This window comes from Rattus norvegicus, chromosome 18 (genome assembly GCF_021556685.1).
Source record: "Rattus norvegicus strain SHRSP/BbbUtx chromosome 18, alternate assembly SHRSP_T2T, whole genome shotgun sequence".
Classification (NCBI taxonomy): domain Eukaryota; kingdom Metazoa; phylum Chordata; class Mammalia; order Rodentia; family Muridae; genus Rattus; species Rattus norvegicus.
The window spans coordinates 41,643,170-41,663,275 of record NC_141551.1 but is presented as its reverse complement, the minus strand read 5'-3'; the positions used below and the strand labels follow the sequence as shown (position 1 = coordinate 41,663,275).

The following is a 20,106-nucleotide window of genomic DNA, read 5'->3' as shown; positions in this document are numbered from 1 at the left end:
TGAATTTTGTGCCTTCAAGAAATGTGAACTAAAGGAGGCTGGCCTGGCGATATGGCTCAGAGATTGAGGGCTCTTCGGAGTTTTCTTGTCCTGAGAACTGAGGTTCAGTTCCTAGTACCCACATAGAGGCTCATGCTGTCTATAACTCCAGTTTCAGGGACTCCAACCAGTGCTCTCTTCTGGCCTCTATCAGCGTGCACACAGTATACATCTGTACATATGCATGCAAGCAAAATAAAGTAATAAGTAAATCTTTTTTTAAAATGGGAACTAAATGAACCTCACTTTATACAAGGTAGCAAGTTGTGGACATGTTGTAGCAACATGTAAGAACTAAGCAACTCTAAGGTATTAAGCCCTAAGGAAGCCCTGAGACCTTGTTGTGCCAGGGAAATGTTAGTGATCCCCCAAAACACACACAGGAACCAATCTGATGCAACTCACAGTACGGTCTTTATTCAAGCTAGCTCGCCCCCACCCTCAATGCAGTACCATCATGCAGGATGGTTTTGGTGGTAGGGAGCCCCAAACTTCTATTCGGGCAAGGCTTTATAGTAAGCAGCAAGCAGGGAATATGTGTGTAGGCATCTAATTAGAAAGCTACTGTGGCCTTTAACAATATTGTCTGGTGCTGGGTGTCAGATCATAAATTAAATTTCTGTTTTCCTGGGCAGTAGTGGTCATTAGGCAGGGGGTGGGCTTGTAACCTGGGGTTGCAGGTTTGTTGGGGGAAATAATCTGGAGTTGCTGATATTGTTGAGGGTGTAACTTGGAAATGCTGGTCTTGTTGGGAATTAGTCTAGAGACTGTGGCTAGGCTTGGGTTTGTTGGAGGGGCAACTTGGAAACGAATGTTAGGTACTAGTCTGTTAGTTTACTTGAGTTCAAACTTAGGTCAGGTTCTCTAAAATGGAGTCTGAATTTAAAAGATTCAGCATCTCAACCTCAGGCCCAGTCTTCAGGCAGCTGGTGCAGCAAATCCAGGAATAGTCTTGTAGCTTCAGTTATGGCCTGTGGTCTGGTCCCAGCAATCTGAATCCCAAACCAAGGGAGTGCCTCAGAGTTTGAGGCAAGATGGCCTCCAAAGCTAAGAGCTTTGCGCTGAATCAGGGTAAAGACAGCAACAATCAGAACCTACACATCAATCAATCCCTTTTCAACACCATTGTGTGTGGCAGCAAGCAGAGCAGAGTCTGGAGGATGGAAGAAAGGGTCTGCCTTTGCCTTCCAGCCTGGGAGCATCATGGATGTGTGCATCTTTCAACCATGCTGGGCTGACCATCAACTAGCCAGATGGACGTCATTTCAAGTTCTCCAACTACCTCAACGTAGAGGCCATCAACTACATAGAAGCAGATGGCTACCTCACGATCAAGTCCGTGGCCTATGAGAGAAGCCAGACAGCTAGCCCAGAGCCTCCCAAAGAGGCAGTTTCCTCTGCTCCCCACAACTCCACGCAGAAGAAATCCTGTGTTTCTGTAGTAGCTCTATGATAGTCTATTAAGATGCATCATTGCAATGTAAATTAAATTCACAGCTCTGTCAAGTCTCCAGTGTGAGAATTAGGGCAGTGGTTGAGAAGTGGAGAGGTTCTGAAACTTGGAATAAGGATTTCCACGTTGAGCTGTCTGTTTTTTGGTGTGTGTGTGTGTGTGTGTGTGTGTGTTTGTTTGTTTGTTTTTATTTTTCATGTTCCCTATATTTGTTTAACAAACCTAGAATTTAGATCTCTTTGTTAAACAAACAGAATATTAGTATGATTTATTTTGTTTGTCTTTAATCCACAGGAATAGATACTGCCTAGCAGGGATGTGCGTTTTAGTGGTGATAATCCTGTACAGAGCATGCTCAGTGCAATCTGCAGGAAGTGCTTGCTGAAGTGTATTGTGTCCTGCCGATGACATCATTTGCCAGATTCATTATACCACTTATAACTAGTTAAGTCATGATCTCTCTCTCTCTCTCTCTCTCTCTCTCTCTCTCTCTCTCTCTCTCTCTCTTCCTTCCTAAAATAAATATTTTTTTCTATGCTTTGGGGTTTGGCTGGTGGCGATGAAGGAGACTATCAACCTTTTGAAGAGACTAGAGCCATCTGTTCTCCATTACAGAGTATTCCTAGAATGATCTCCAAAGTGAAGCTTGAGATTTATCAACAGGATTATTCCTTCTCCTGAGAATCCATGGAACTAACAGCTGTGTTTATCTCAAATGAGATAAGCTAAAATTAAGGGACCTTATCGGAATGATATGGTGATCACTGCATGGGTAGAAATCCCAGCATCCTACAGATCCCATAGTTAGTTAAAGCCACCACTTCTGTCCTCTGGCATGTACTTCCAAGCTTTCAGGCCTAGAACCCTCATCTATTCAAAAGGGCCACTTTTTTCAGGCGAGAAGCAGACGTGATAGCTGCTTCCCATTCTGCTCAGCTTTAAGTGTGTGAGAGAGAAAGAAAAGCTCCATTTCCTGCTATTCCTTTTCCATAGAAATCAAGAGAACTAAAGTATAGTTCAGCTCAAGACAAGGTTTCACACACACACACACACACACACACACACACACACACACACACAAACTTAAAAACGTAAAAATCTTTCTGAAAGAAATCAAGTCAAAATAACTTTTATTCATTTCCTTACATTTTCTCCAGAAAGGAAGGTGGTAAAGGGGTGGCAAGCCAGTGGATGCTGCCAGGTAGACACCCAGCACAGAAGTTTTATTAGCATCCATTAAAACATATTAGTTTTACTAATGCACTGCTATATGCAAGGTACTGTACAATTACATCTTCTGGGTTTGTAAAGGGGTTCATATCAGTTATGAGAGTTAGCCTTATGCCATTTAAGCATTACTATGGAGTAGAATAAATCGGGTCATCAGCACAATGACTCTGAGTAGGGAACGGGACTGAAATAAAAGAAGCTGAGTGGGTTTTCCAGAGTCGCCGAACACGAAAGACAGAACAATGAGTAAACAAGACGGTAAGATGCAGAAGCCGAAAATTACGTGTTTTTCCGAAGCCACTCAACCACCCTGGCAATTCTTTTCTTGTTTTTCAGATTCTCCGCCTTCATTTCCTGTAATTTGGCATGAGCCACAATCCTCTGGTGCTCCTCCAACACAGTGCTGAGGAACTGCTGCAACTAAAAGGACAGAGACAACTGATCAGCGCCACCAGACTTCTCACTGGCACAAAAGAAGACAGAGTTCACGGGAAATAGGAAAATCACTTTGCAAAGAGGCAATGATGGTTGACAGGAGTAGCTGTGTAGACCTCCAGCATGTGTCCCTGGAGAGGCTGTGACTGAGGCAGTGTGATTACGACTATACTTCCCCAGAAGGGTGACATGTCAACTAGAAGGAGTACAGTAAGAACTTGGTCTTACTATTTTCTCTATTTCCAAATTACATCAAAACTCTCACCAAATAGTTACTGAATATGCACTGTATATTGCAAAAGATTTGTGATCCGAGACATAGTGAGACCCTTCTGTATTTCAAGGGAACGTGGCAGCTTCTGAGGGCAATACCAATGCTTCTTATATCTGTATAGATGTTATTCTTCACTTCTGAATGTTTTAGTCAAATTGGCATTGTCTATAGATGACATGATCTTTTATTTATCAGAACAAATAAACAATTCAGTGAAGTTTCAGGATAGAAAATTAATATGAAAAATCAGTACAATTGGGCTGGAAAATTAGCTCATTTGGCAAAGTGTTTGCCCATGCAAACATGAGGATCTGAGTTAAATTCCTTCATTAAAAATGGGGCATGGTGGTGTACTGTAGATGTGATTCCAGGGGCTAGGCTCCATCCCAAGCAGGCTGCCAAAGTTGGCAGTGTTGTCCATGTGGACCTGGGCTTAGAGTCATCAAGGATACACATGGAAGGGGTTATAGAATCTTCCTCCATGGTAAGGAGGGTCAGTGAAATCAGGCAGTGTGTGGCAGGGCAGTCCCTGCATGAAGGCTTTAAGAAGTCAAAGGATACTTGCTGTGGATTTGATTCATTGCTTGTATTATGTTAATTGTGTTCCCCCAAATTATGTGAGTATCCTGCATGTAAGACACTGCAGGTCCCTGCCTCCAGTTGGTTCTAGTTGGTAAAGTTGCTGGCAGCCAATGGCTGGGCTGGGAGACAGAGGCAGGGCTTTAGATTCCCAGGCAAGGGAACCAAGGGAAGAAGGTTTAGTACATGCTGAGAAAGCAGGAAGATCAGGCTTGAGAGTGACAGGAGAGAAAGCATTCAATCACATAAGAGCAGGGAAGAGTAGCCCCAGGGCCCCCACATCTCCTATTTGGTCTAAGGTAGCAAAGACTTGGAATGTAGATTTTAATAAGTAATAATTCAGGAGTATCAGAGGGGAGGTATTAGCAAAGTGGAAGTTTGGGAGTGGCCCAGACATTGACCTGATTTTTTTAAAGATTTATTTATTTATTTATTTATTTATTTATTTATTTATTATATAAGTACACTGTAGCTGTCTTCAGACACACCAGAAGAGGGCATCAGATCTCATTACAGACATTGAGCTGATTAATACATATTAAATATGAGGCTGTTTGTGTATGTGTGTGTGTGTGTGTGTGTGTGTGTGTGTGTGTGTGTGTGCGTGTGTGTGTGTTTCATTGGAGAATCCAGAGCTTTGGGGCAGGTAGCAAGGAACTCATGCCATCACTGCCAGGGACTAGAGTGGCTTAATCAACTACAGCTATAGACAATGAGAGGCCACTGTGTGAAACTGTGGAAATGAAGCCTGGATTATGACAGAGATCCCAAGAGATTAGAAGTCTTAGAGCTAAGGAGACTGTCAGACATGGAGTGGAGCCAGCCTGAGAGTGAGAAGTGTATTGTAGGCAAGTGAAAGGACAGAACCACCTAACCCATTTGATGCTGGACATGAGCTATATGATTTAGAGTTTGCCCTGCTGGGTGACTGCTTTTCTTTGGTCCAGTCATTCCTCACTGTGTCCCAACTCCTCTCTTTTGTAATGATACTGCACATTCTGTGTCATTGTATGTTGGACTCATGTAATTTGATTTTTGCTTTTACAAGACATTACCATTAAGAGAATGACTTGAGTCTGAGAAGAGATGTTGTATGTTGAACTTTTAATAGTATCAACTGAAAGACAATGGGGAAATCTGAAGTTAGACTAAATACATTTTGTGTTGTCACAAGCCTATGGGAAACAGGGTGTGGAAATGAGAATAGCCTTCATAGGCTCATAAGTTTGAATACGTGGTCACCAGTTGAGGGAACTGTTTGGAAAGGATTAGGAGGTGTGGCCTTGTTAGAGGTATGTTGCTGGAAGTGGGCTTTGAGATTTCCAAAGCTCAGGCCATTTCCAGTTAGGTCTCACTCTGCCTTGTATGTGTGGATTGTGAGCTCTTTTTTTTTTCTTTTCTTTTTTTCAGAGCTGGGGACCGAACCCAGGGCCTTGCGCTTGCTAGGCAAGTGCTCTACCACTGAGCTAAATCCCCAACCCCGGATTGTGAGCTCTTAGCTAACACCACTACTACTGTGCTCCCTGCCAGGATGGGTATGGACTCTCTCTAAAGTTGGCAAGCCCCCAGTAAACTCTTCTGTGTAAGTAGCTTCAGTCATGATGTCTTATTAGAGCATCAGAAAAGAAACTAAGACATACGTAATTAAGGGAGTGGCTCTGATGAAGTTGCTAAGTATCTGGAACAGATTTTAGAATTTACCAACACCCATACTTATTGACTCCCTTGGTAATATGGAGAACACTGAAAGCCCATTGTTTGAAATATTTGATGGGCTTGCTGGAGGAAAAAGGAACTTTAGTGACTGTACACATAACTTTTGACAGTTTTTTAGGAAAATAATACTGGCTGGTTGTTTCTAGCATTTTTGGATAAGCTGATAAAGGAAAAGAATGGATTGTATGATAAAAATTAATCAATTTCTTATATCTCCAGATACAGTGACAAAGGAAAATAATGAACGCTGGTAAAATTACTCAACTTACAGCATCTACAGATACAGTAGCAAGAAACAAAAATGAACCCAGTGATACAATTGACTGGCTCTAGATGCACAGACATAATCTAAAAGTTTCTAAGTATGCCCTGGAAATGAATCTTCTCTCCAGAAGCCATGGAGCTCAAATTGCAGAAAAGAAAACCAAAGCTCTCATTATAAGACTGGTTGAATGACAACAAAATCCAGCATTGGAATTTGATACCCAACTTTGGAGGGTGTCAGCAGTTTAATAAAGGACATTGATTGGTAAGGAAAAGGATCATGTAACATGGGCTGGGGATGTGTTAGGGGACCCTACTGAGGCTGAGGACATTGAACTTCAGATTCTGAAGTGCTGAAAAGTGTGACAGTGGGCCTATATTTACGGACTCCATTGGTCTTACCATGTTCCCCATCATCCTGAAGTAGCTGGCCTAATAGAATGATGTAATGACCTTTTGGAGACACAGTTACAGCAGCAATTAAGTGACAGTAGCCAGGAAGGCTGGAGCAAGGTTCTCCACACAGCAGTGAATGATTTGAAGCCACATCCAATACATGGTATGATTTCTCCCATAGCCATTGTTCATAGATTCAGAAACTACGGGGTGGAGAAGTAACTGGTTGCATTAGCTAACATCTTACTGACCCGCTAGGGAAACTTTTCATTCCTTAAGTTCTGCTAGCCTAGAATTTTTGGTTCCAGATGGAGGAGCACTCCTGCCTGGGGAGGCAGCAAACATCACAAGGATCTAGAAGTTCAGACTTCCCCAGCCATTGTGGGCTTCCAAAGCCCTTAAGCCAGCAAGCTATTACTGGGTGATTAGTTCAGACTGCTAAGGAGAAACTGGATTGCTCCTGTATAATGGAGGTAAGATTATTTCTGGAGTGAAAGAAATCCTCAATCTTCCCAATGCTGCGACCTTTTAATGCAGTTCCTCACCCTGTGATGGACATTTTGTTGCTACTTCATAACTGTAACTTTGCTACTATAATGTGTTGTAAATATCTGATATGCAAGACTTCTGATATGCAATCTGGCTGCTTTAGAAAAACCCAACCGATACAATACCAATGGCACTAATGAAGCATAGAGAGACGATTCAGATAAGCACACAAATTTTAATCTTACCAAGTCAACTTACAACAAAAGTGCTTACCAAATGTCGTTGAACTTCACAACACTTTCCGTACTTACCTCCATAACCTGCTGATCTGTGCTGACAGTCCTCCCTAAGATGGACACTAGAGTGTTCAGCGATTGTGGTCCATACCTGCAAAGCAAGGAGGAGCTGCTCAGTGAGCAACAGTACTTGGAAAAAAGCTGCATGTTTCAGCAGTAGATACATAGCCTCATTGATATCATCTTCCCAAATCTAAGGGAAACCATGCATGAATTTGTGCATGGCAAGTAGGAAATCTGTTATGCAGATAACTACTAACACTAAAGAAATACTTATATACACTGTTTTGTGCAATAATGTTTGCAGTTTTATTTAAATATTAATATATTTCTTTATAACAACAATCATAGGCACCTATTCTGTGGTCAGTTAGAATTCATAGACAATGTCTCAAAGCAAACAAACTTTATAAGGATGTATATAAATAAGTAAATGCTGTCTCTCACGAAAGAATAGTGAATATGGAATAAATTTCAAAACCCACTGGCTAAAATGCTTTGCGGTATGCTTAAACTTATGTTTGTGTATTTTCTAGCATGTGCATCTCTATATTTGGACAGTCTCAAGATGTCTTGGTACCATGATTTCTTTAGCTCCATTTAGAAAACAAATATTGTAAAGTGTTACAAAGAAAGAACAGATACATACCGATACAAAGTACTGCTGTAGTAGGGGGGAGAGGGAAGGACTGACTTTTGGATGCATTAAAAAAGAAAGAAAATTGAAATAAGATTATTATAGTGGGTTGAATAAGAAATTACTTTGGTAGATAACATACATCCTTTTAAACTCTCAGAGGAGGATAAAGACAGGAAAGAGAAGTAGAGAAATCAAATGAGGGTTTACTCTTACTAAAATGCCATCAAGAGGAAGGGCTTTGATTTCTTTCCTTCATGATGTATTATTGGTGGCCAAGTTCTGCATTCAAACCAACTGCATTTTTGGATTACAAGAGAAAACTTTAGGCTGTATGGAACACAATAGCTGCCATTTCACAGAGCACAAAATCAAACCCTAAGTGTCAATTAGTAGACAGACAACAGACCAGTATTGTTTAGCTTGCAATTGAGATGACAGAGGTGGAAAACATTGTCTCTTACATCTCTCTCTTTCTCCTGGGATAACTGGTCTATCAGAAAATGTGTAATTAAGTGGTATTAGCATATTACTAGGTTCAGAAGGGCTATGCCTATATGATGCTAGGTAGCCGAAAACTCTGGGTTTCTTTCTTGGAAACTTTATAAAAATTGTTGCAGCTGTGCCTTTCAATCTAGTTTATCATGAAGATTTGCAACATAACTATGTTCAATGCCTACTATAACTTCAATAAGCCATAGATATTCTGATATATAAAGACCTAAGAGTGCATTCCTTTGCCATTTAAGTGTATATGTTTTCATCATTAATTTGAACTTCAGCTTTCAACAATTCATAATTGTATTGTTTATTCAGAAAAACCATTAGCAAAATTGAATAAGACTTCCAATATAAATTAAACACTAGAAACAAATGTGTTCAATTTGTAAAACAAATTTAATTGAGTATACAATATGCTTTGTAGTAGACTGTGCAAAAGAAGTAAACTAATTCTATTTACCATAAATATAACATATTTTATGAATAAAATATAAAAGTAAGGAAGCCATGCATTAAAAGTTTATGCACTTACAATTCTACAAACTTCATGGAGATAATGAGCCTCATTTAGAAGTTTTTTTTGTTTTTTTGTTGCTGTTGTTGCTCTTGTTTTTTTAAGGAATTCTTTATATGTTTTATTTAATTACTTACATTGGTTAATTAAATCAATCGTGAAGTAATCAACACTTTAGAGAGTAGAATTTAAGTCTTACTAGGAAGTTGCCAATACTTTTCTATTCTCTAAAGGCAAGAAAAATTCTTGTGAGGAATAAAACTTATGCATGTAGGCCTTTTACATTAAAAGCAATCTTTTTCATTATTAAGGCCCTCGAGGTAGGAGACAGATTCAGAGCAGAGAAAAATTGCACAAGTATTGGAAAAATATCATTGTGTGCCTTTGGCTTGCACCTAATTTTTCTTACACTCAACATCACTATGACACATGTGTCAGAATGACTGAACCAACAGTTCCTTAATTTTGAAGTGAGAAATCTGTTCTGATAGAAACACGCTCTCATGCTGTACTTTCCAGTCTAGAGGCTTCCACTGATTAAGGAGGTGCCCACGTGAGTCAGGCATCACAGCAAGACAAGAGTGCTCTCCAACGCCCAGGTGACACCATGTATTTATTTCTGGGATTAGTGAGTTGTTTAAAGCAATTTTGAAGTTTGAATTCCCACGTGAGCTTTGCAGGAGTCAACAAATTAATCAAGGGACTAGTTTAGATCCATCAGTGTTGCCCATTAACTTCTGTATCCTGATGAAGATGGTCTTTAGCTGGGCTGTTCAAATAGGGCAGCTTCTAGTTACATTGGACTCTTCAAACAGGGATAATAGAACTGGCAAACTGGATTTTAATTTTTGAAAATGTTGATTAATGGAAGTGTAAACATCTACATGTTAGTTAGTGGCTATCAAATTAAGCAAGGTTATGGGTTTGATTTTGCCTGTTTGTCAGTTCGTCAGGGTCTTACATTGTAGCCCAGACTGGCTTGGAATTCATTATGTAGCTCAGGTTTACTGTGAAGTCATGGCAATCTTCCTGCTTCAGTCTACCAAGGGCTGGGATCACAACTCACACAATTGAGTGTGAGGTACCACACTCAATTCGGCTATATATAATTTTAAAGACAGTATGAACTGGGCTCCTGTTAAACTTAGAGTTATTTGGGAAACCAGTAAAAGGTAGAGACTTTCTTTTACCAGTTTTCAAGGGGCAGGTGTGCTTTGGAGTTGACGTGCTTAGTAGCCACTCTGCCAAGTCTTAGAGTCAGTTGTTCAAGCTCATTTGGCTGCGTGGATTGTACTAGGGGTGAGAGGCACAAGCTCACTATGAACCATGACAATGCATACTGTCCTTAACATCTATAAGTGGTTTAAGTGCACAGTGGCCAGATGTTACTGAACACGTAGCCTTGGAGATATCTGTGATCCTTTGCCTTCCTCAGCACCCAGTTGTTTGTCAGAAGGAGTGCAGACTATGGCAGGCATGGGTGACAAGGTGCATTCTCAGACCAATCATGACTGGTCCTTGGGGACTCTGTGTTTATTATTTAATTATTTATCAATTGGTGGTGGTGGTGACTGAACCCAGAACCTCATCTACGCTAAGGAAGAATATATGTGTTTATGCGTGCGTGTGTGTGTGTGTGTGTGTGTGTGTGTGTGTGTGTATACATATGTATGCATATATATAATACGTATATGTGTATATGTATGTGTGTTCAAATTAGGAATTCATTACGAATATATATTATATATAACATCTTACATATCATATCAACCCTAGTCAAGAGGCAGAGCAAGTAACCAACTGATGGGGAATATACATAAGTAAACAGAAAGGAGGGACTTTGAGACTGCGTGGAGAAGGAGCATTTTCTTCTGTGAAATCAGTGGAGTAAGGTCAGCTGGGCGTTTTCTCTGCCTCTCTGAGCTAGCAGATTTTCACACTACCATTCCACTCCTGAGTGTTCATTGGTAAAATTGAATGTTTAAAAATTCTGTTTTTAAAACAAGTGTTTGTTAAAGCCTTGGTGATAGGCTTCATGAAACACATGAATGGATGGGGTATTTCCATACCAAAATTATGACTTACTCAATTTAATGTTCCTTAAGAGAAACTTCTTGATGGACATAATTAGGCAACTGAGATAGATAATAGTATATGCAATCCATTTTCATACAGGAAGCCAAAATTAAGGGTAAGTGGTCTTGGATGTTTTCTAGTTAGTGGTGAGACAAACTGCAGGAAAGGTCATCAGTTTTTCAGTGAGTGAAAGAACTCTTCTGACATAGGCTGAAGGTGAATTCCTAGGGGACCATACACAGTGGCAATAACCTAAAATGTTTAGGGTACCTATTGGAGTCCACTGACCAACACTTTGAAAGGAGAGAACCCATACGCAGCACTGGGCTTTTGACTTGATAGCTTATGGCTCCTGCACTGTTTCCCCTTTGTACGAAGGCCTACATACATGCACCATATCAGCAGCACTAAGTGGACTCAGTGAGTTACAAAAGAAAAAGAACCTATGAAATTGAGAGGGAATTTGTGTGTGTGTGTGTGTGTGTGTGTGTGTGTGTGTGTGTGTGTGTGTGTAACAGAGGAGGAGGAAATGGGGGATGGGCTTGATCAAAAAACATCAGACCCTTGTTTGAAATTATCAAACAATAGAAACTATCCAAGTTATATGCTCTGGTAAAAATAGGAAATAAAGATAATTAGTGAGTTAAATGAAAGTGAGGTCCTAGGGGGTGAGAAGAGGGGATAGGGAACCCAGAGGGGAAACTGGGAAAGGAGATAACATTTGATATGTAAATAAATAAAATATCCAATAAAATAAAAGAAAAAAAGAAAAGTGAGGTCCTGGGCCCCTTCTTACCTTTCATACACAGCTACCCAATTGTTGATTAGAAAGTCCTTTGCAACGTACCGGCCAACTTCAGATTCTGCTACAACCTCTATTAAATTTGTTTCGTTAAAACGGGAGGGAAACACAGTGATGTCATACTCCATAAATCTATGAGAGTCCAGTTGTAAAACAAAAATAAGCTTTAGAATCCTAGGAAAAGTTAAATTTGCATGGAATTTTAAAAGCTCGTGGTTCTAAGTCATTGCACAGATATGTTTGTTTCTTATTTTTTTTCTCTCTCCCTTTAGATATGGATTATGTTTGACCACCAAGAATGTCCAAGGTAAGTTGATCATCTCACCTGTTAAGTGTCCTCGGATCTTTACTACAGCCCATTGCATGGACAAGATGGAACAAGTCCTCCTGCTCCTCGGTTTTATTGATGTAAAGATTAAACAAAAAGTCCCAGTCCTTATTGCTCCCCAGAGCAATGGCATTGCATAAAACCACCTTTTCGATCTGAGGAGGTATTCTGAAAGGCACAAGAGGAAAAGGCATTCCCTGTGGTAGTTCAGAAACACAGTTATCCAAGGAATCATACTCAGAGGCATAAATCTAGTAGTATCACTTGATAGCTGAGCTATAAAGATAGAAGGGAGAAATCTAAAGAAGCGAGTAAGGGAGCCATCATTAGCTTCATGCTGAGACTCATCCATTTGGCTGAGTTTTCAAGGAACTAATTTATAAACATCATAGCATCCATCAATAAGGTGGTTTGGTCTTGTGCTTCTATCACATTTCCTTAGAGTTCATCTGAGGTGGTAAAGGAAAGGCAATGAAGTCCCAAACACCAAAGTCTCAGCAGTTAATGAGACTGAAAACTCAGATGGGGTGGGAGGCTTCCTGTCCGTCCACCCCACTCCCACCCTCCCACCCTGCTTAAACATTCTTGTTGGAGAAACAAAATTTATATAGAAAGGGAGAGAAAAAAAATCTATATATTCGTAGCTATAACATTAGCAAGGCAATCCTAAAGGGCAATCTACTAAGATATAATACAAGCACAGACCATGCAATCTGTAAGTGCTTAGTGAGAAAACACGATGGTGGCCAAAGGCTGTGATCTCAATGAGTTCTAATCTCTTGTCACGCCCAGAACTGACTTAGATAATCCGAAAAGAAATTGAGGAGCTCAACGGAGTGAGAGCAGAAATAATCCCTCTCAACTATCAGAACACCGCCAAGGATGAGAAACTACAGGCTTTGACACAGGAGTTGGGCAAAGAGAGCTACAATGAAGCTCTTACGCAGTCTCTGGATGAGCCATCCATTTTCTGAAGAGCTCTCTGGACAGCTGGAGACAGTCTTCAAGACCCAACCAACAGGCAGTTTCAAAAAACTTTTTCAGTGGTAGTCTTGAAGGAAAAGTCAAAGCGAAGTGGTTAACTTTGAATTATCACCTTCATTTATTCTGCTTCCAAGAATGTGTTTCACAAAACAATGAGAATTTTAAAATATCCCCTAGTACCATCAGTTTTCTTTTTAAAAATAGTTTTTATGATGACAAACATATTAACAATTCAGAAAAGCATTTTCAGAGAGGTCCTTGGGCACCAGCAAGTTCCTAAAAATAGTATTTTTTTTATAAAATTAGAAATAAATTATTCCCATCATTCATCAACCTTAAAGACACATGAGTGCACATATACTATACATCTGTTGTCAATTTACTTTCTCCCTCTTTTACAAAAATTCTATTATGGATTAGAAATATCTGTGGGGTATCTGATCTAATATGCTGAAAAATAGCATGCTTTCTCTATTCAAGAAAAGATTTTCTCCCTCCTATGCAATTTGTTTTCCCTTGCTAAGCATCCAAACCCTCCTCTATCAATTACTGTGTGTGTCCAAAGACAGAAGGGTTTGTTTTATTTTTATAGCTAAGCAAGGGTCTGCATTACTGTTCAAATCAAGGTCAAAGAAAGGCTCTGAACAACAATGAACCCAAGGACGTCCCGCTTTGTTGTGTGTCTTGCTAAAGTCATCAAGTTTGGGGTCTGGGCGAAAGAAGCCAGACTGATTTTCAAGTTGTTAGAAAATATCAGAGTCAACACTCTTTTGTTCCACCCTCTAGTTTCCAAGCAGTGTGGCCTGGACTTGGTGATGAGCAGATTTGGGATGTGTGTGGGTGGAGGTCCCCTGACAGATCCTCTTAGATATTTGTTTATGAGTTCACTCCCTCTCTCCACCCAACTCAAACTTGGGCTAGCTGCAAAAAGATGGGATTCTGTGAAATTCTGCCTGGCCCAGGGTGTTACCAAATGAAAGCTTTTTCACTCTGCTTTAGGAGAGCCTAGAATGTATCTGGTTAATATGTGTGCTGCCTCGTTGAGTGCATTTGTGCTCACCTGTCCAATCACACAATTTACCTCTGACACACTATTTACTTGCCAATCCAGTTCTAGATAGACTTCTTTTTTTTTTTAAGTTTTTATTTTATGTATGGGAGTACACTGTAGCTATTTTCAGACACACCAGAAGAGGGCATCAGATGCCATTACAGATGGTTATAAGCCAGCATGTGGTTACTGGGAATTGAACTCAGGACCTCTGGAAGAGCAGTCAGTGCTCTTAACCACTGAGCCATCTCTCCAGCCCCCTAGATAGACTTCTAGTTGTAGACTATGGCACTAACTTCTACTGCCTCAGCAGGGTACTACAACTGAGTAAAAATGATCATATTTGTGTGTATTTTTATTTCTTGTTTGGTTTGGTTGATTGAATTTTAATGTTTCTAGAAGTTGTAGCTATAGATGGTGGCTACCACCAACCTCCAAATCTAGACTTCCAACATATATACACAAACATAACAGAGGTACCACAGACTCATGCTTCCTTTCAGCTTCTTCCTAAGCCACCATGAAAAAGTATTTGCTCCCTCTAGGATAGTCATTTATAGCAATTAAACATGATCATATGTAAGTAATTGAACAGTATTATTGTCAACCTAGTTCCTATTTACATAATCGTACAATTCTTGCTAACAATAAATAGAGAAATGTGAAGTAACCAGTTAGAAATGAGGAGTCTGAATGGACCCCATCCCTTAACCTTCATTCTTTGTGTCCCCAGTAACACATTAATTTTGTATTGATGGATGAAGGAAGTAGAAGTATTACAATTGTCTATCTGTAATTTAAGGTATTATATCATACGAAGGAGAGAGGGGTGAAGGTAACAGGGCTTTGATGCTCATCCATTAAGAATGTTGTTTCTTCCTGGTAAAACGTATATTTTTATAAATTTTTTATTTGAATCTTTTAAATCTACTCTGATATATGAGTTTTAGCCAAAAAAGTGGGATAAGAGCTCTCTGCTCCTCCTTAATCCAGAGACAGCTGCATCTTCTCATGCAGTGCCAGCCTCATCCTGTGGGACAAGATGGTGAAAGTTGGTGTGAATGGATTTGGTCGTATTGGGCACCTGATTTCCAGGACTGCCTTCTGCTTGGCATCTGGCAAAGTGGAGTTGTTGCCATCAATGATCCCTTCATTGACCTCAACTACATGGTCTACATGTTCCAGTATGACTCTACCCCTGGCAAATTCAATGGCACAGTCAAGACTGAGACTAGGAAGCTTGTCATTAAGAGGAAGCCCATCACCCTCTTCCAGGATTGAGATCCTGCTTACATCAAATGGGGTGATGCTGGTGCTGAGTATGTCATGGAGTCTCCTGGTGTCTTCACTGCCATGGAGAAGGTCAGGGCCCACTTGAAGGGTAGGGCCAAAAGGGCCATCATCTCTGCCCCTTCAGCTAATGCTCCCATATTTGTGATGGGTGTGAACCACAAGAAATATGAAAACTCTCTCAAGATAGTAATGCATCCTGCACCATCAACTGCTTAGCACCCCTGGCCAAGGTCATCCATGGCAACTTTGGCATTGTGGAAGGGCTCAGGACCACAGTCCATGCCATCACAGCTACTCAGAAGATTTTGGATGGCCCCTCTGGAAAGCTGTGGCGTGATGGCTGTGGGGCAGCCCAGAACATCATCCCTGCATCCACTGGTGCTGCCAAGGCTGTGGGCAAGGTCATCCCAGAGCTGAACGGGAAGCTCACTAGCATGGCCTTCTGTGTTCCTACCCCCAATGTATGCACTGTAGATCTGAAATGTCTCCTGGAGAAACCTGCCAAGTATGATGACATTAAGAAGGTGGTGAAGCAGGCATCTGAGGGCCCACTTAAGGGCATCCTGGGCTATACTAAGGACCAGGTTGTCTCTTGCAACTTCAACAGCAACTCCCCCTCTTCCACCTTTTTGATGCTGAGGCTGGTATTGCTCTCAATGACAACTTTGTAAAGCTCTTTTCCTGGTGTGACAATGAATATGGCTACAGCAACAGGATGATGGACCTCATGGCCTACATGGCCCTCCAAGGAGTATCTCCTCCTGGACCATCTCCCTCGCAAGGATACTGAGAGCAAGAGAGAGGCCCTTGGTTGCTAAGGAGTCCCCATCACAACTTAACCCTCAAAACTGAGCATCCTTTACAATTTCCATCCCAGACCTCCATAATAGCAGGAGGGGCCTAGGGAGCTCTACCTACTCTCTTGAATACCATCAATAAAGTTTGTTGCATCCACAAAAAATGGGATAAGAGTTGTCTCTAGCCCTACCTAGAAATATGACCTTATAAATGGCAAGAAAAATTCCTATCCAGCAGGAGGCTTTTTGGTAAGAACAAAAATACATCATTCACTTCTCCCTTGAGTATTAATCCATTGTGATATTATAGTAATGCTGGTCATAAGAAAATGACCCCTCAGATAAGGTATCTTATATGTGCACACACATGTGCACTGCAGATTAATATCACAAGCTATTGCTTCCTCTAAGGACACACATAGTTTACCAAGGCTGGAATTATTCTAAAATAGCATATAAACTCTCTCAGTAGTCGGTACTAAGATTTTAGCTATTAAAAAAAGATTCTCTTCACAAATATGGAAGTCAATCTACTGTTGTTTTATTCAGTTATGACCGCTTAAAAATACTTACAGAGATAAAAAATTGTCTTGTAATGATGCCATATTTTCTCGAATTATAGCTGAATAAATAGTCCATATTGAGTTAAGTCTCTTCAGGAAATACTTCTATAAACCACACAAAAAAAGGTTACTATTAGTTCTGGCACACAATATGGAATCCCAGTGTATTATTATTTATCTGAAAGATATTATAGAGATATGACACTTTTTTAGACCTGGTCTTTGTTACTAAATATACTTATTTATTTTTAAACTTCTCCAGGCTACTGCCTCACACATGAAGCAGTTTGTAACTATACCAGTGAGTGTGAATGTGAGGTATGTATAGAGCCTGGCACAGATTAACAATTACTGTTATTTGTTCTCCAAATGTATCAACTGGTAAATATGAGGCTACAAAATCAGGCATTCATTAACCTTACTAAGAACCAACTAGATGCTATCGCTTCACTGAAACTCTCTGAGTCAGTACAACTGTCAGTTTGTACAGACTTGGCCAAAAATAGTCACCAGCAGCTAGCAACCCTCCTGGAAGTCAGCTTCCCAGCATCCACTGAAGCTTCCCACATTACTTTGGATAATAGAAAAAAAGAGGGCCTGGACTCTGAGGTGTTTACAACAGCACCCTCAGAGTGACCTGGAAACTCATTGGCAGTCATCACTCTCAGGTCTACTTGTGGACCTTGACTGACCAAAGGGTTGCTAAATGTCTTACTCTGACATCTTTAGTCCAAATCCTATTCAATTCTACTGATGGGAATTTTCCCTTTTATTTTCCCTCATTGAAGATGACATGTCACTGTTTCATTCATAAATGCTAATTTCCATCTTTATCTTCTTGACAACCACAGCAGCTTTGAAACTTTTACTTTTTCTGGAATGTATTTCCCAGGTTGAAATTGCTGATCTCATAGACCTGAACATTAGGTAACATTAATGCACATGGGATTGGTAAGACACTGATTTCTTGCCTACAAATAAATTTGAGAAGTTGTTCCTAATAAATACTACTTTTCTATAAAAGAAATGTCATTTATACCCCCCATGGAGATTTTTTGTTTTGTTTTGTCTTGTTCAGATATATTCTAAGTTCACCAGGAATGAAAAACTCTGACAATCTTCTCCCTTACTCAACTCCAAGACCAGGTCTATGGCTAATGTGTTTCCATCTAAGAATAATCAGTTATAGTTACAAAGAAATAAATCACCAAACATCTGGAATGAATAGAACATTGCCTTTGGAAAGGCCTGTCCCACAGATGCTGGCCAGAACATAGAAAGAGGAAAGAAGAATGGATTTAAAAGCCACATAACCAAGCACGAAATCACCTTCAATAATGGGTATAAATAATAGTTCTTCACATCATAAACAACTTCCCTGTTTATCAAGTTCACCAAGACTTCAAACCACACTAGGATTTCATCTTCTTTGGCAATGTACTTGGTCAAATCAAGTGCAGTCTCAATCTCGATGTAATTGTTTCTGTTTGGTTAAAAAAAAACACACACACATACACTCAAAAAACCTTGACCTGCTGAAAGATTTTTCTCTCTTTCCGTATCTGCTCTGTTTCTCAATGTCTAACTTCAACCAAATGTGAAAACAACCCAAGCAGAAGGGTAGTAATGGTCCCATCATAGTTCTAACAGAGAACTCAACCAATGCTGCAAGGCTTCCACGTCCATTTGGTTCATTCAGGCATGAGAAACTGTAGAAAGCCCAGGCCAAATGCTGAGTGACAGAATATGATTATGATGGTTCTTACAACAATATAAATTCCATCCAGCAGGCATCAATCATTAATTAGCATTTTCAGCCTAATGCTCTGCCAGCTGCTGGTGGACAGAGAAGCCAGTGTGTGACTTTGCAGTTGTCTACAGCTAAGGCCCTCAGTGCAGAGTCCAGCTGGCACCTAGGAAGTTGAGGAGGGCGTCTCATAAAGTATAATGACTACGATAATAAAGTTCCCAAAGCAAAAACACCAGGGGGACAGGAGAAGTCAGAGAAAGCCTCAAGGGGAAAAAAAACCTTAAGAAGAGCAATAATAGCCATGTATGATGGAAAAGAAAGAGAGGGCAGCACAGGACAAAGGGGGAACACTGGGGAGCACTGTGATGGGCTGGCAAAGCCAACAAGCAGGACATTCTGTGTCTAGTGAGAGGTGAGGCTAGTGGATCAGGTCATTCTGGGTCTAGTGAGAGACAAAGAGAATGGATCAGGTTTGAACCCAAAGAGATCATTGCAAATCAAAATAGAGAAGTTTAGATTTCTTGGGAAGTAAATCTATTTTTAAAGCACCCAAAATAATGTGAGAGAGTTGATATCTAGAACTTGTACGGTTACCATGCTAAAGTCTTACTGGAACTCAAGGAACTAAAGGCTAAAGGCTAAGGCAAAAGGCCAGCAGAGAGATGACAGAAGTGGTGGAGTATGTAAGTAGTAGAATTGGGAAGGTAGGGACTCAGAAGCTATTAACTACCAAGGACAAAGAGATATGACATGATGAGGGCCAAGCATGAGACAGGGTAATAAGGATGCCACTGGGCTTTCAAGTTTTGGCAATGGGGAGAATAGGGATATACGTCACACACACACACATGCACACACACACGCACACACACACACGCACACACACACACACGCACACACACACGCACACACACACGCACACACACAGAGAGAGAGAGAGACAGCGACAAATATACCAAAATGAAGATGCACATAGAGATTGATTGACTAATTAATTAATAACATGGGACATTTAGAGACAAAAATAAAATTTGGTGGTTAAGATAACAAAATGACTACAGGATAAATACAAGGCACGGGAGAAAAGAGGGCACAGGGCCCATTTAGAACAGAACTGAGCATCTTCCATTTTAGCCCCTTAGCATCTTACTGAGCCTTGTTCCTAAAACAATCACTTAAGTTATAAGATGGACTGAGTCACACAAAGGAAGGAAGGAAACACAAACATGACTGTGCTTAAGAATGCTCACAGTGTCAGGAGGAAGTAAAGCCAGAAAATCAAGTGTTTGTGTCAAAGCGTCAAGAAGCTAAAAGAATAGTTTTCAGAGGATATGGACAGCCACATCCAAGTCATACTCAATACATATCAGGCATAACTCTGGGCACACTAGGTAATTATATATTTATATATATACTATATATGCATATATGTGTATATACATGTATATGCATACAAATATATATATACATATATATATTCTTTAATTTTACTGCCTGAAAACTTAAATCCTGAAAATATAATTATATTTCTAGTTTTTTTATATTCTTTTGCTTGTTTTTATTTCAGTTTTTGAGACAAGATTTCCCTATATAGCTCATAATCTCCCATCTTTGAACTCTTAATCATACCAGCCTTTAT

The 20,106-nt window shown here is 40.2% G+C and overlaps 1 protein-coding gene and 1 pseudogene across 10 annotated transcripts in view; one reads left to right on the top strand and one right to left on the bottom strand.

The window, feature by feature from the left end:
* The first annotated feature begins 1,005 nt into the window (after positions 1-1,005).
* On the top strand, positions 1,006-1,492 carry Lgals1-ps2 (galectin 1, pseudogene 2; annotated as a pseudogene).
* A 1,112-nt stretch (positions 1,493-2,604) lies between these two features.
* The window catches only part of Lvrn (laeverin), a 97,804-nt gene continuing 80,302 nt past the window's right edge, over positions 2,605-20,106 (bottom strand). For 6 of the 10 annotated variants that reach the window (XM_087593281.1, XM_087593282.1, XM_087593284.1 and 3 more), the window contains 7 exons: positions 18,047-18,200; positions 16,728-16,822; positions 12,973-13,080; positions 12,027-12,197; positions 11,696-11,833; positions 7,187-7,262; positions 2,606-3,142 (listed from right to left, as the gene is read on the bottom strand). In XM_087593281.1, coding sequence (XP_087449407.1) covers positions 3,002-3,142; positions 7,187-7,262; positions 11,696-11,833; positions 12,027-12,197; positions 12,973-13,080; positions 16,728-16,822; positions 18,047-18,200 — 883 coding nt within the window. In that variant the 3' untranslated portion in view covers positions 2,606-3,001. Of the gene's footprint in view, positions 3,143-7,186; positions 7,263-7,820; positions 7,865-11,695; positions 11,834-12,026; positions 12,198-12,972; positions 13,081-16,727; positions 16,823-18,046; positions 18,201-20,106 lie in introns of all 10 variants that reach the window. The other 4 variants (XR_015642435.1, XR_015642436.1, XR_015642437.1 and 1 more) reach the window with 2 other exon arrangements.